A 13,314-nucleotide genomic window follows, 5' to 3' on the forward strand; every position below is an offset into this window, starting at 1 on the left:
CAGATTATCTTATTTTTAAAATAATATTAAACACTGTAGAAGGTTTGTTTTGTTATTTGGTGGTTTCTTGTTCAAATCTCAGCTGGGACTTTTCTATGTGTATTCAACATATTATTCTTGTGCATGTATTACATTTTTATATTCATGAATTATATGTTATGTTATATTATATAGTGTGTATTATAAATTTGGTACTCAAACTGGCCCTAGGCCAAAATTATGAAAAGAAACTAATGAAAATGGAAACTCTGAACATGGATAGTTTTTATGTGTCCTACCGCTTCCCTGATGGAAGTTCGGTTCCCATTACCCTGAATATGATGAAGTGGAAATAGTAAAATGCATAGATGTAGGACTCATATTTAGCTTTGATTTGAGAAACATTTATATGAAATTGTTCCACAATTTGTAGACGGTTTTCTGTAAATTGCCAACATTCTTTAATTCTGAACTGACTGTTTCTCATGTGCTTTTTTTTCCCCTACTTATTATTTTTACATTCTAGTTTCACCTACTTTTCCTTCATTTTGTTGGATCTGTCCCAAATTTTCATTAGCTTATTCTGATTTATACGGACACTGATAATTACTGGAATTATTTGTGATAATACTCAAATATATTCTTTTCAGGGAGTGGATGGGCAAAGTCGAGCGTATGAGATCTCGAACATCAGACGGTCAGGAGGGATGGAAGGAGGGATCTGAGGAACGTGTGGGCAATAAAACCTCCTGGGCTGACAGTGTGGATCACAGAGCGCCATCACCTGGCAGTGCGGTGCAGTACAATAAATCAGCAACTCCTCAGGACTACCAGGTAAAACATATTTATTACACAAGCCACTTGACTGGTGCTATTTTATATGCATTTTCTGTGCATGTTGAAGTCTATGTGTATTATTCTTTTCCAGAGTGGGAGTCGTCCTGCAGGCAGCAGTGCTTCTCGTGGGAATAAACCACAGGCTGCAGGAGCACCTAGTGCAGACGAGGACTCTGATGCATGGCGACAGAAGCGAAAAAAGCCTTCAGACGTTTCTGAAGCTGTAGAGCGAGCAAGACGGAGGAGAGAAGAAGAAGAACGGCGGATGGAGGAACAACGACTTGCTGCATGTGCTGAAAAACTCAAACGTCTCAATGAAAAACACCGGCAGGCAAACGAGGGCAGGCCAACCTCTGCTCAGACCACTACTGAAGAAGCAGGAGCTGCTGGACAGGAAGCGTTACCAGCTCCTGCTCCTGCAGCCAGTCCTGTACCTTCGGTTCCAGTTTCTCAATCACAGGCCCCTACCGTGCAAGCCCCTCTATCTGAGAGGATTGATCGCGACAGGGAAAGGTTGGAACAAGAACGAGAGAGAGTAGAACAAAGTGGTGATGATGAGGTTCAGCTGCTGCCTCGTCAGCCCACCCCCCCTGCTCAGAGACCTGTAACTGAACCTCCAGAACCCCAGAACGAAGGAGAGACCTCCTTGCCTGAAGTTGGGCCCCTGATGGAGGAGAACCAGACAGAAAGGACAACATCAGTACCAATTCAAGACTATTTTAACATAGATGACAATAGAGGTAAGATAAGTCATACCCAGTTTAGAAGTACATTGTCTTACTGCTTCACAGTTATGGATGTCAATACTGTTTTTCCACAGCCGATGAGCCCCATCTGCCTCTGCCACACATGGAAGCCCCTGGTGGAGAGGATGTCCCCATTGCAACTCCACAACTGGAAGGAGAGGCTGCAGCTGCCATGCGTCCCTCTCTTATCTCAGGCTATTCCAAACAGTTTCAAAAGTCTTTACCACCGCGTTTCCTCAGACAACAGGTAAGATTGTTTACATCTAGCCTCCTTGAGTTCCTTTAAAAATACATGCTAAATGTGTGATAATAAAAGATAGAAATATGCCAAGATTATGTTGATTTTAAATTGTCAAGTGAAAGGGAACTTGACAAGTGTTTCGTCTTGGATTAACACTGTCAAGGCTAGAAAAATAGGCATGTAATGCCTAAGAATGTTTTTCTTTATGTTCATAGGAGCAGATGAAGCAGCAACAGTGGCAACAGCAGCAGCAAAGTGGGGGTTCTGTGTCTCCTTCAGGGGGTGGCAGTGTCCCACCCTCCCAACAGCAGCAACACCGCTCAATGTATCAACCTATGGGCCCTCACCACCAGCACATGGCCTCCATGGGTTTTGACCCCCGCTGGCTCATGATGCAGTCCTACATGGACCCCCGCATGATGTCAGGCCGGCCCCCTATGGACATGCCAGCCAACATCCACCCTGGTAATGAGATTTGAAGAGTAGACATTGTGTCTAACTGATTATTATTGGGATTTATATGCCAAATACTACAAAAGAACTTGTTCAAAGTTGCTGTGTTTTTAACATTTTAGGGAGAATGCCTCCGAAGCAGATTGTGCGCCGAGAACCAGGTGACAACTCCAGCTCCAGCTCGGATTCATTCGATCATTTGACCCGACCTATGCGTGACCATGGCCTGCCATCAGACTCACGGATGGTGTGGGGATCAGACCCTTACCCACAATCGGAGCCCTTACCATCTGTAACTCCTCCAAAAGGACGAGATGATAGTAAGGAGCAAAGGTAAAGACAAAAAAACCCAGCAATATTACAATAACTTTCGTACTTTGAATATACTGTAATTACCATTCTTTCTTTATTTACAGGGTGGACTCTAGTTTGGATCTGGACAGGGGGCTTCCAGCTATCTATACTCAGGACCACAGTACATTGGACTCTCGTAAAAATAACTTCTTCCGGGACCCTTCAGATTCCTTGTCAGCATTTGCCCAGGGCCCAGAGGATGTTCCAGGGCCTTTAGATAGGGTCCCTGTAAGCTCAGCCTTTGATCCTGAGGAGCCAGGTTTACCTAGTGGAGAGGAAGTAGAAGCACTTGGTCAAGCCATGCTGCAGAGAAGTGTTTCACAGGGTTCCAGCCACTCCCTAAAACTGGATGAGCCGAGGTTCGATGGGCTACCACTGGCAACGAAATCACTAGAGATACAGGACACAGCTGAACGGGCTGACGACAAGCCCCAGAATGAACTCTTCTCCCAGACCTCTGTAACAAGCAACAGAGCTACACCTCCTTCAGACGGATTGCACAAACAAGAGAAGCTGCCTCTGCCAGCCTCCAGCAAACCGAAAGCTGAGCTGCGTTGGGGTGGGAGATCAGGGACTGGACGCAGAGAAGGGCCAGGGGGAGAGAGACCGGTCCGCAGGTCGGGACCAATAAAGAAACCTGTCCTGAGGGACATGAAAGAAGAGAGAGAGCAAAGAGAAGAGAGAGAGAAACGCCATGAGAGAGGAGAACGAGGAGACCGGCCCAAAAAGGATCAATCATCCAAAGCTCCTTCTGCAGCCGCAGCTGTGTCTGAGGGCTCCAGACCTCAGGGTGAGGGGAAGAGAGAAACCGCAGAACCAGAGGAAACACCAGTTCCTCATCAGAGGGCCAGAGACTCTCAGCCTTCCTCAGGGGTGCCCACCTCTTCCTCCCAGGAGGAGAAAGCAGACAAACCGCCCAATAATGAGAAGCATCCAGAACCAAAACTGCCCTCTCGGAAAGAGTCTAACCTTCCTCCACGTGTTTACAGGCGAGAGGAGAGGGAGCGTGAACGGGATCGAGAACGGGATAGGGAGAAGGAACTGGACAAGGATAGGGACAGAGAATGGCCCATTGACTCAAATTTCAAAGGACGGGGTCGAGGAGAGTACTACTCTAGAGGACGGAGCTATCGAGGAACTTACAGTGGCCGAGGGAGGGGCAGTCGTGGTAGAAGTCGGCCAGAATACCCTTACAGAGAGCCCCGATTACGCTCGGATTTACCCTCAGTTGGAAGTGCCGCTGCCTTTCGCAACAGGGAGGAAAGCGAGACGCGCAGCGAGAGCTCGGACTTTGAAGTCATACCAAAACGCAGACGACGACGTGGCTCTGACACTGACTCTGAAAGTGAAGGTGGAAGGGAGTCCGCCAGCGATACTGGACCCTCTGACCGTGAGCCTAGCACAAAACCTTGCCGTCCACTTAGAAGAGAGTTCCCCGGTGAGGGACGTTCTGTGCCCCACAAGCCAGGCTTTGGACCACCTCACATGGGGGATAAGGTTGGACCAAGAGGGGATGATGAAACCCGGCCAAAACCAGGATTTCTTCCAAAGGGAGAACCCTCTCGCCGAGGGAGAGGAGGGTTGTATAGTAGACGAGGTGGAACAAGGGAGCGTGGAGGCCCTCGCTCAGCCCCTCTTAGACGGCCTTCAGCAAGAGATTCCTCCTCTCACTGGCCCTCTAAACCTATGGAAACATTCAGGCCTGAGGATGCAGAGTGCACAAGATACGACAATCCTTCCATAGACCGACGGCCCCCTAAATCAGACGGCAAGAAATTTGGAGAAGGCGCCCCTCAGAACAGCAGAGAGAGACCGCGTCGATCCAGACCAGCACGGCCTCCAAGGCAGGATAAACCTCCTCGCTTTAGGCGCTTGAAAGAGCGTGAAGCTGCGGTCTTGGCTACTGGAGACACGGCCACAAGTCCCCCTATTTCTTTACCTTCTGTGCCTGCAGCAGCTGCCCCTAGTTCGGCACCTGCTCCAGTTTCCCTCTCCCCAACCATGTCTAAAGCTCCTGGAACTCCTCTATCTGTGCCTGCAGAAGTAGCAGCAGCTACACCTGCAAATGACCAACCATCTCATTTAGAAACATCCTTGCCTGAGGCCAGCAGTTCTTCCACCGCTGCAGTGGGCACCAAGTCCCCTGACCTGTCAAATCAGAACTCCTCAGACCAAGCCAACGAGGAGTGGGAAACCGCTTCTGAGAGCAGTGATTTCAATGAAAGGAGAGAGAGGGAGGAGAGAAAAGGAGCACTGGAGGCTGCTCATGAAGCAACCACAGCCTCCACCCCAGCACCTGCACCCCCTCAAGGCACTTTGACACCTAACAGAAGCCCACCTGATGGAGGTTTAACTTCAAAACGTGAAGGATCTCAAGCAGTCAAGAGGAGTTTCTCAAGTCAGAGGCCTACAGAGAGACAGAATCGGAGAGGCAACAGTGGAGCAAAACCAGGCCGGAGCTACACAGGGGGCAAAGGAGAAAGGAGAGGAGGAGCCAAAGCCAGTCGCAAAGGGTGGGTTTGAAACAGTCTGACTTTTGTCTGCGGCTGGTCTTTGTGCACACATTAACATTCGTACTAAAAGTCAACTCTATGCAAGTTCATTTCTAGACAATTCCTCTTTCATCTACTTCATCTAAGAGTTGGATGGAAAATCATCTTTCATTAGCCCATTGTACATTTCCAAATGTATAAGAAGTTTTTAATTACTTGAAAGTAAAATTACTACTTTTCAGACTTTCTTTAAAGTAGGGCTGCAACGATTACTCGGGTAACTCGAGTACAAAAATTGATCGAGGCAAATTATCTGCCTCAAGGCATTTAATTAATATCACGTGGTGATATATTTTAATTTATACATCATCGCGGCATTCTCAGACCACCGCGCTGTTCGGAGGGACTACATCACTGCTTCAGTAAACATATAAAACATCTAAACATGTATAAAATATATAAAAACAGAATCTGCTGCCTACGGTATGTCTGTACATTATTCACCCGGACTGATGATGGACATTTCCAACAGCAGTGGCGAGCGGTTTGCTTTCTGTCTGAAGATTCTTGTTGCTTTGGTCTCTAATGGCAGAGAATGAAGGAGGAGGAAAAGACCGAAAAAGTCGCAAGTGTGGGACCATTTCACACTGAAAAGGGCAGAAAACGTAGTGCAGTGTGTGTGCTGTATAGCAGGTGTCTATACAGCACACACCTGCTGTATAGCAGGTGTCCCCCCCCCCCCCCCGACACTTCACCGCTGCAGGAGGAGATTCAGCTTTCTGATTTATATCAACAGCAGCAGTGGCTGTTAAAATTTACAGTGTTATAACCTGTGATATTAGTCAGCAGTGACGAGGCATGGCGAGGTGTCGGCTGCTAACACACGTTAATCGTCTTGTAATCCATCCCTCATCTGTCTCTCCTGCACACACGCAGTCAAAGCGCATGTTTTAGGCAGCGTATGACGGCAGGCATAGCCTCAGTTCCTGCAGCAAACTTTTATTCCGTAGTAAACAGACACCCTTTTAACAGGCATGTCGTCCACCAAGACATCGGCTAGTTCTTACTGTGGACATGTTTACAAGTCAGTCCTCCTTTCTACGGAAATTCTTCTTTTTAATCTTTTAAAAGGCAGAAATTCGCGATTGGTTGAGAATTTTTTTTCTCCACACATTAAGCGCGTGCACAAACACATCGGCACATTTTAAAATATGATACTTTTAAAACATTTTAAAAGTATAATATTTAAAAACATGTTCCTCATGCATTAGGTAGTAACAACACATGCAACAGCATCTACTAACTAACTCTACTATAAATTTATAGATTTACTTTGGTTGAGTTTCTAGTATTTGTTTTACAAATTATAATTAAAAAAATAATCATTGGAGTACTCGATTACTCGAAGAAATAATCGATAGACTACCCGATTCCAAAAGTACTCGATAGTTGCAGCTCTACTTTAAAGTATTGATCTTAAAAATGCCGACCTTTGTAGACATTTAAAGGAAGCTGAACATGTTTTTGTGGATAACAGCCCTGCAGGCCAGCAGAATTCAGAAGCAACAGCACCGGGAACTGGAGGAGCAGCCCAGAGGCCCACAAAGGATCAGCCTGCCCGTCGAAAAGATGAAGCCAAACAGGCCACCAAGAAGCCCAAGGAGAACGCTCTTTCTCAGTTTGACCTCAACAATTATGCAAGTTAGTAGATGCATATATATACTGCTACTACTACTACAACTTCTACTACTACTACTGCTCTTCCCCCCCACACAGCAGAGGCAGATGGCTGCCTTTCCTTGAGCCGGGTTCTGCTGGAGGTTTCCTTCCTGTTAAAAGGGAGTTTTCCTTCCCACTGTCGCCAGTGTGCTTGCTCAGCATAGGAGACTGAGTTGGACCCTCCAACTTAATTTTTTGGTTTCCTTATATAGGCTATTATGAATTGGCTTTCATTATGGTTTTTTTTTTTCCTGTCTGTAAAGCATCTTGAGATGGCATTGCCATGATTTGAAGCTATATAAATAAAGTTGAATTGAATTGAACTTGTCACGTAACAGTTAGTAAAGATGCTATGTCCTGCTCTAGCTGATCAGATTGTGAATTTTGTGTTACTGTAGGTGTTGTTATTATTGATGACCATCCTGAAGTAACCACAACAGAGGATCCGCAGTCCAGCGCCAACGATGATGGCTTCACAGAAGTCGTTTCCCGCAAGCAACAGAAGCGCTTGCAAGATGAAGAGAAACGGAAAAAGGAAGAGCAGAATACTCAGGTCAGGGATACTTTTGTCATTTTGCCAATTTCTTTTTCAAATGCAACTAAATAATGTGTGAAAATGAATCAGCTACTGTAATTAATTAGATCATATTAAAATGGTTTCTACAGAATTGGGGTAAAAAGGGTTCTGGTGAGAAGAGCAGAGGGACTGGAGGAAAACTCCCACCAAGATTTGCCAAAAAACAGTCATCACAGCAACAACAACAGCAGCAGCAGCAGCAACAGGCCTCACAGTCTCAGCCTCCTGTAGCCTCAGCCCCCAGTGCTCAACAGCCACAACCTATTCCTGCAGCCCAGCTCACACACCTTGCTCCCTCCCAAACTGCTGCTTCTCCTCAAACTCTGGAAGCAACGGTGGCTCCTCTAACTTCCATTCCCCCCGCTACTGTGGACTTTACCTCAAAGAGCCTTCCTTCTGCACCTACGCAGACGCACAGTACTCTAGGTACAGAACTATGGGAGAACAAGGTAGCAGGCCCCACTGTCCTTCCTGATGTCAAAAAGCGTGAGTAGAAAAGGTTTTTCTGGCTTTCAAATGGTTTTAATTTATCTGCCAGTTTTGTCTAAAGTGTAATTTTTTTTTTCCCAGTTGGTCCCATCAGCCCTCCTCAACCACCTTCTGTGAGTGCTTGGAACAAACCTTTAACCTCCTTTACTGGCACAGTCACCTCTGAGGTAGATTAGATAAGCTTGTTGTAGCTCTTTGTGGCCGATTCATCCATCTCTATAGATAAAGCATAAAGAAACTTTTTTTTTCAGGGTGTTAAGGCTGGAGCTGAGGGCAGTGTCGAGTTGGGAATAGACAGTATTCAGTTTGGAGCGCCATCCTCTGCAGGCAGCACTGACAGCGATGGAGGTCCTGTGTTGCTGGAAAGTGGCTCTGAAAACAAGCTACCTGCTCCCAAAGAACAGAGACAGAAACAGCCTCGAGCTGGTCCAATCAAAACACAGAAGGTACAGTTTGATGGAGATCAGATTGTACTGATAAACAACATTTATTGGTATTTATCCTCCTGTTATAATGATATACTTCTGTCCAGCTTCCAGAAATGGAACCAGTGGAACCCAAGGAGTACAAGCCAGGTCCCATTGGTAAAGAGCGCTCGCTAAAAAACCGCAAGGCCAAAGATGCACGGGGAGCAGAGGCCGAAGGGATGGAGGGAGGAGTACCTGGAGGAAGTGTCAGCAGAGCCACGGACTCCAGCCCTCCCACGACTGACACGACAGTATCAGAACTCGGAGGGGACATAGAGGGCATGATCACAGTCCCCTCAGCAGAGTACAACAGTAATTCTAAGGTATGCTGTAACTAGGGCTGTCCCGATTCGATTTAAAATGCGATTCTCACAATTCTTCGATATTGCTGATTTGTGTAGATTAAAAACAAAAAATGTAGAAAACTTGTTCTTTGCTCATCATTTTTCTTGATTTCAATGAGGAAAAACAACACAATAGCCAGACATTCATTCTGCTGCAATAATGCCTAAGAAGACAAGTAAAAAGAGCAATAAAAACAGTAAAAATGACAAATTTTATAATGGATTACTTTTATTTATTTGGGGGGGAAAAATCAATTTTAAAATTGTGAAGCAAAAAATCCTGATATTCAATTTTCCGATTCGATTTTCCCACCTCTAGCCGTAACACTGTCTTATCATCTTTCAACAAAACTTGGTATTTTAAATCTTCCTTGACTTTCTGGCTTCTCATTGAACATTGCTTGTTGAATGTTAATGCAGTCCAACATCTGAGTATGCCGTTGCCTTTTTCTCTCAAGGAGTCTGTCACTGATTACACCACTCCCTCATCCTCTCTGGCTGACAGTGTTCCTACTGGAGGGAACAAGATGGAAGAGAGTTTAGTGGCCAATGTGAGTACACCTCCTTCCTCTAATCCAGAATATCATTCTGCTGTGAAGAAATTTTATGTTTTAACTAGATTGAGTTGAAATTGATTTAAAACATGTTCTGTGGGGTGTTTCAAAGGTGGCACTACCACATTCACTGCCCCTTCCACGCAGAGAGACCCTGCAGCAGAGCTCCAGCCTCAGCACAGTCTCTCCTGCTACTGTTGATCTTACACTGAAGGTAAAAGGATGTGTTGATCCATCAAAGTCTTGCTAGCTTCTAGTGAAAAGTAAGTAACTGGGGTTTTTTTCATCCTCAGATGGAGTCTGCTCGCAAAGCTTGGGAGAACTCCCCAAGCCTGGAGAAGAATTCTCCAGTCACTTCCTCTTCGTCCCCCATCACTTCCTGTGCTTCATCATATTCCTCCTTCTCCTCTGCCTCCATGCCCCAGATCCCTGTGGCTTCTGTAACCCCCAGCACTTCCCTGTCGGGTAACTTCGCTTTACAAATATTGTGTTCTTTGTTTGTTCCTTTTAATTATACTGCATATAAATCCCCTCATTACTTATGACTATTCCCATTCAGCAGGTTCTGGTACCTATACAACATCATCCCTCAGCACCAAGACCACCTCAGCCTCTGATCCTCCTAATATCTGCAAGGTAAAGCCCCAGCAGCTACAAGGTGGAAGCCTGTCTGCCTCCACCGGTAGCAATAGTAGCAGCAGCTTCTCCCAGCTCAGCTGTGTGCCACCCCTCCTGCCCCAGCAGCAGCAAACCCCACAGGTGTACGTCTCCCAGTCTGCAGCAGGTGAGAGAACATGTGATGCTAGCGCATCCAACTCATGTTGTTGCCATGGAAATAGTCTTCAAGTGGAAAATTTAGAAACTTTTTAACAGTATTTAAATGTTTTTGTTTTTAGGTTCTGCAGCACAGATTCCAGCTTTCTACATGGACACTAGCCACCTCTTCAGTACCCCCCACCCTCGTTTGGCTCCTCCCTCCTTGGCGCAGCAGCAAGGCTTCCAGCCTGGCCTCTCACAGGTAAGATGTGGTTTTAAAGCACAACAGAAATGTTTTAAGTTGGATGTAAAAACAATCTGTGTTCCTTCACCATACAGGCAACAGCAGTGCAGCAGATTCCCATTCCCATCTATGCCCCACTGCAAGGCCAGCCTCAGCACCAACACACACACCAGGCTCAGCTTGGACTCAGCACTGGTCCACCGGTCTCACAGCCACAGGACCTGTTCAGTTCATCACTTCAGCCTTATCGGTAATGCACAACCTCTCCTCCAGTTTTCTTCTCCTTAAAGCTTTGAAATAAATGTGGCAACGCCCCAATTTGTAGAGCTGGTTGTTATAGTATCTAATCTGGATTTCATCAGGTCCCAGCAAGCGTTTATGCAAAGCAGCTTGTCACAGCCGTCCATGATGCTGTCAGGACCATCCCTACACAGCTATCCTGGCGTGCAGGCCCCTGAGCTGGGCAAGCCTCAGTCCAGTCTGGCTTATCAGCAACCCTCCTCCACTCAACACATTCCTATTCTGTTTGAGCCTCAGCTCAACCAGCCCTCGGGCATGGGAGGGTCCCAGCTTATCGATACACACATGCTGCAGGTAACCAAACTACTCCCAGGAAACATGTTATACTATTATTGATTCATGTTTTCACACTGATATCTGCATTTCATTTATATTGTATAAGCAGATATTCCATATTGACTATGTTTACATGGAAGTTTTAATTCCTCTTTAATTCCAAATAAAAGTTTATTCCGCTTTAAACTGATGAAAAATAACCATGTAAACACCTAATTCCTAATGCAAAAGTCTAATACGGAATTAAACTTAATTCCGATGTAAGTGGCTGCTTTATTCGCATTTTAATTCTGAAATATTTAATTCCTCTGTCATGTAAACCTTCATTCCACTCTAAGTTAATTCCGGTCGTTCTGCACATGCTAGTTACCTTGTCCTGTCTCGATGAAGTCCCGATGATGCACATATTCCGCGTGTTGTTTTGCCTCCCGTGTTCGGTGGTCTATCTTTCTTCTTCTTCTCAGTTGCTGCAAAAAGTGTAGTATGCTCGTGTCGAGCTGGTACTTCAAAATTATAATCAACATAGCAGCGAAACTGGCACTTATTGTAGTTTTTACACGTTATGACTGAAAAGATGAGAAGCACGGAGGGAACTTTGTTTATTTTTGGTAGACGTCATAACGTCACATTAGGGGTGGGAAAATCGAATCGAAAAATCAGAAATCGGGATTTTTTTCTTCACAATTTTAAAATTGATTTTTTAAATTAATGCACTATAAATTTTTTGTCATTTTTACTGTTTTTCTTGAACTTTTTACTTGTGTTCTTGGGCATTATAGCAGCAAAATGATGGTCTGGCTACTGTGCTGTTTGTTCCTCATTGAATTGAAGAAAAATGACAAGCCAAAAAAAAAAGTTTTAGACATTTTTTTGTTGTTAGTCTACAAAAATCTGCAATATTGGAGGATTGTGAGAATCGCAATTTAAATCGAATCGTCAGCCAAAAAATCGGAATCGAATCAATTTGGGACAAAAGCATATCGTCACACCCCTACGTCACATGCACCGCACCCTCTGTCCAATCAGAACCCTTCCCAACCTGCTGCTCTAAAGAGGAATTAAGTAAGGACGTGTTTCATGTAAACCTCCATTTGGAATTATTTGCATGTAAACTGGCAAGAATTAAAAACATCATGTAATCCATTGTGTGTTTTGTTCAGGCTCGGCAGGGGATGAATCAGCATTCTAACATGTACTCTGGTCAGGTACAACAGCACGGTCAGAGTAGCTACTATAGTAACACTCAATCTCCCAGTTCAGCAATGCAACAGGTAATGTATATGCAAACAGAAAATTTTCCATTAATGTACAACAGAAGCTGCAAAGTTTTATGGCAATTAGAGGGTTTTTCTTCATCTCCCTTAAGGTCACCGTTCCTCTGCCGGGTTCTCAGCTGTCCCTACCGAACTTTGGTTCAGGTGGAGGCCAACCTCTTTTAGCACTGCCTCCCACTCCTCCCCAGGCTCAGCCCCCAAATATTAACCGGCAGCCTCCAGTTTCTCAGCCGTACCGAGGAATCATGGGCCCCAATCACAACATGATGCAACCTCCAACTAGCAAGGTACTGCTCTGTTTGTATATGCGTGTGGCTGTAAACCAGGTTTTGATCCTGCTGCAGTTCATCAGCTGTTTGGTGACCTGTTACAGATGGACATGGATCTTAAACTGTTTGGCAGTGGGATGGATGTGAAGCCTGGAACGCCTCCTGTCAGTGCCAGGAGTACAACACCCACTTCCAGCCCTTACAGGTAAGCTGTCAGTAATATTCTGTTCTTCACTGGTTAAGCCATTGCAAGGCAGTGTGAAGTCCTGTCAGGGGAGAGAACAGAGATGAAAACACAAACTGTTACATAGCTTTGTGATACATCACACTAAGGACACTTTTCATTCAGTGTTGTTACTATTGTTACTATTGCATAACTTTTGCTGTAGTTGCCTTTTTTCTTTTTTTTTTTTACTGTGCATGTTGTTGGAGAATAAGTACCAAAATGCACCAAAGGTCAAACTGTGTAGGGGAAAGCAAGCCACAAGTCTTTGGTGGTTTTGAGTCTGAATTGTGGTGCCTTTACAACTATGTGTCTTGGAATAAAATGAACATACTGCAGCTCTGACCGATGGACACAAGATTAAACGGTAGTCTTGGTTAAATTAGTCACATAATGTGCCAAATTTTTTGACACACATACAGTTTGAGAAGGTCTCTCACAGCTGGTTGATAAGTTTTTTTTTTTAAGAAACAAAGATGAGATATTTTTAACCCAATTTACATCGACAATATGACAGAGTGATGAAAAAGCGCTGAAGTATCAGGTCACAATATGGTTTTGTGCCTGAAACAGTTGAGAGTTGTTAAGGTTGAAGAAAAATATGCTCTCCTCTAACCCTGTTAGAGTATCTGTCAGTTTTGATTTCAAGATTTCTTCCCAAGTCTCCAGTCTTGGAGTGCTTTAAATGCGGTTTTCTCCAGATGAGATGAAGATTACACA

At 44.9% G+C, this 13,314-nt stretch overlaps 1 protein-coding gene across 2 annotated transcripts in view; it reads left to right on the top strand.

The window, feature by feature from the left end:
- Positions 1 to 13,314, top strand: part of prrc2c (proline-rich coiled-coil 2C) — a 30,343-nt gene that overhangs the window by 12,750 nt on the left and 4,279 nt on the right. The window contains exons 10-31 of one of the 2 annotated variants that reach the window (XM_079244797.1): positions 630 to 813; positions 908 to 1,556; positions 1,637 to 1,809; positions 2,019 to 2,268; positions 2,379 to 2,589; positions 2,673 to 5,123; positions 6,640 to 6,803; positions 7,220 to 7,374; positions 7,488 to 7,884; positions 7,969 to 8,054; positions 8,139 to 8,333; positions 8,420 to 8,677; positions 9,157 to 9,249; positions 9,365 to 9,466; positions 9,546 to 9,717; positions 9,812 to 10,036; positions 10,149 to 10,270; positions 10,348 to 10,502; positions 10,615 to 10,846; positions 11,989 to 12,099; positions 12,195 to 12,389; positions 12,476 to 12,576. In XM_079244797.1, the coding sequence (XP_079100923.1) occupies positions 630 to 813; positions 908 to 1,556; positions 1,637 to 1,809; positions 2,019 to 2,268; positions 2,379 to 2,589; positions 2,673 to 5,123; positions 6,640 to 6,803; positions 7,220 to 7,374; positions 7,488 to 7,884; positions 7,969 to 8,054; positions 8,139 to 8,333; positions 8,420 to 8,677; positions 9,157 to 9,249; positions 9,365 to 9,466; positions 9,546 to 9,717; positions 9,812 to 10,036; positions 10,149 to 10,270; positions 10,348 to 10,502; positions 10,615 to 10,846; positions 11,989 to 12,099; positions 12,195 to 12,389; positions 12,476 to 12,576 (6,681 nt within the window). The remainder of the gene's footprint in view (positions 1 to 629; positions 814 to 907; positions 1,557 to 1,636; positions 1,810 to 2,018; positions 2,269 to 2,378; positions 2,590 to 2,672; positions 5,124 to 6,639; positions 6,804 to 7,219; positions 7,375 to 7,487; positions 7,885 to 7,968; positions 8,055 to 8,138; positions 8,334 to 8,419; positions 8,678 to 9,156; positions 9,250 to 9,364; positions 9,467 to 9,545; positions 9,718 to 9,811; positions 10,037 to 10,148; positions 10,271 to 10,347; positions 10,503 to 10,614; positions 10,847 to 11,988; positions 12,100 to 12,194; positions 12,390 to 12,475; positions 12,577 to 13,314) is intronic. The other variant, XM_079244798.1, reaches the window with a different exon arrangement.

Source organism: Telmatherina bonti, assembly GCF_933228915.1.
Source record: "Telmatherina bonti genome assembly, chromosome: 8".
In the NCBI taxonomy this organism is placed as follows: Eukaryota; Metazoa; Chordata; class Actinopteri; order Atheriniformes; family Telmatherinidae; genus Telmatherina; species Telmatherina bonti.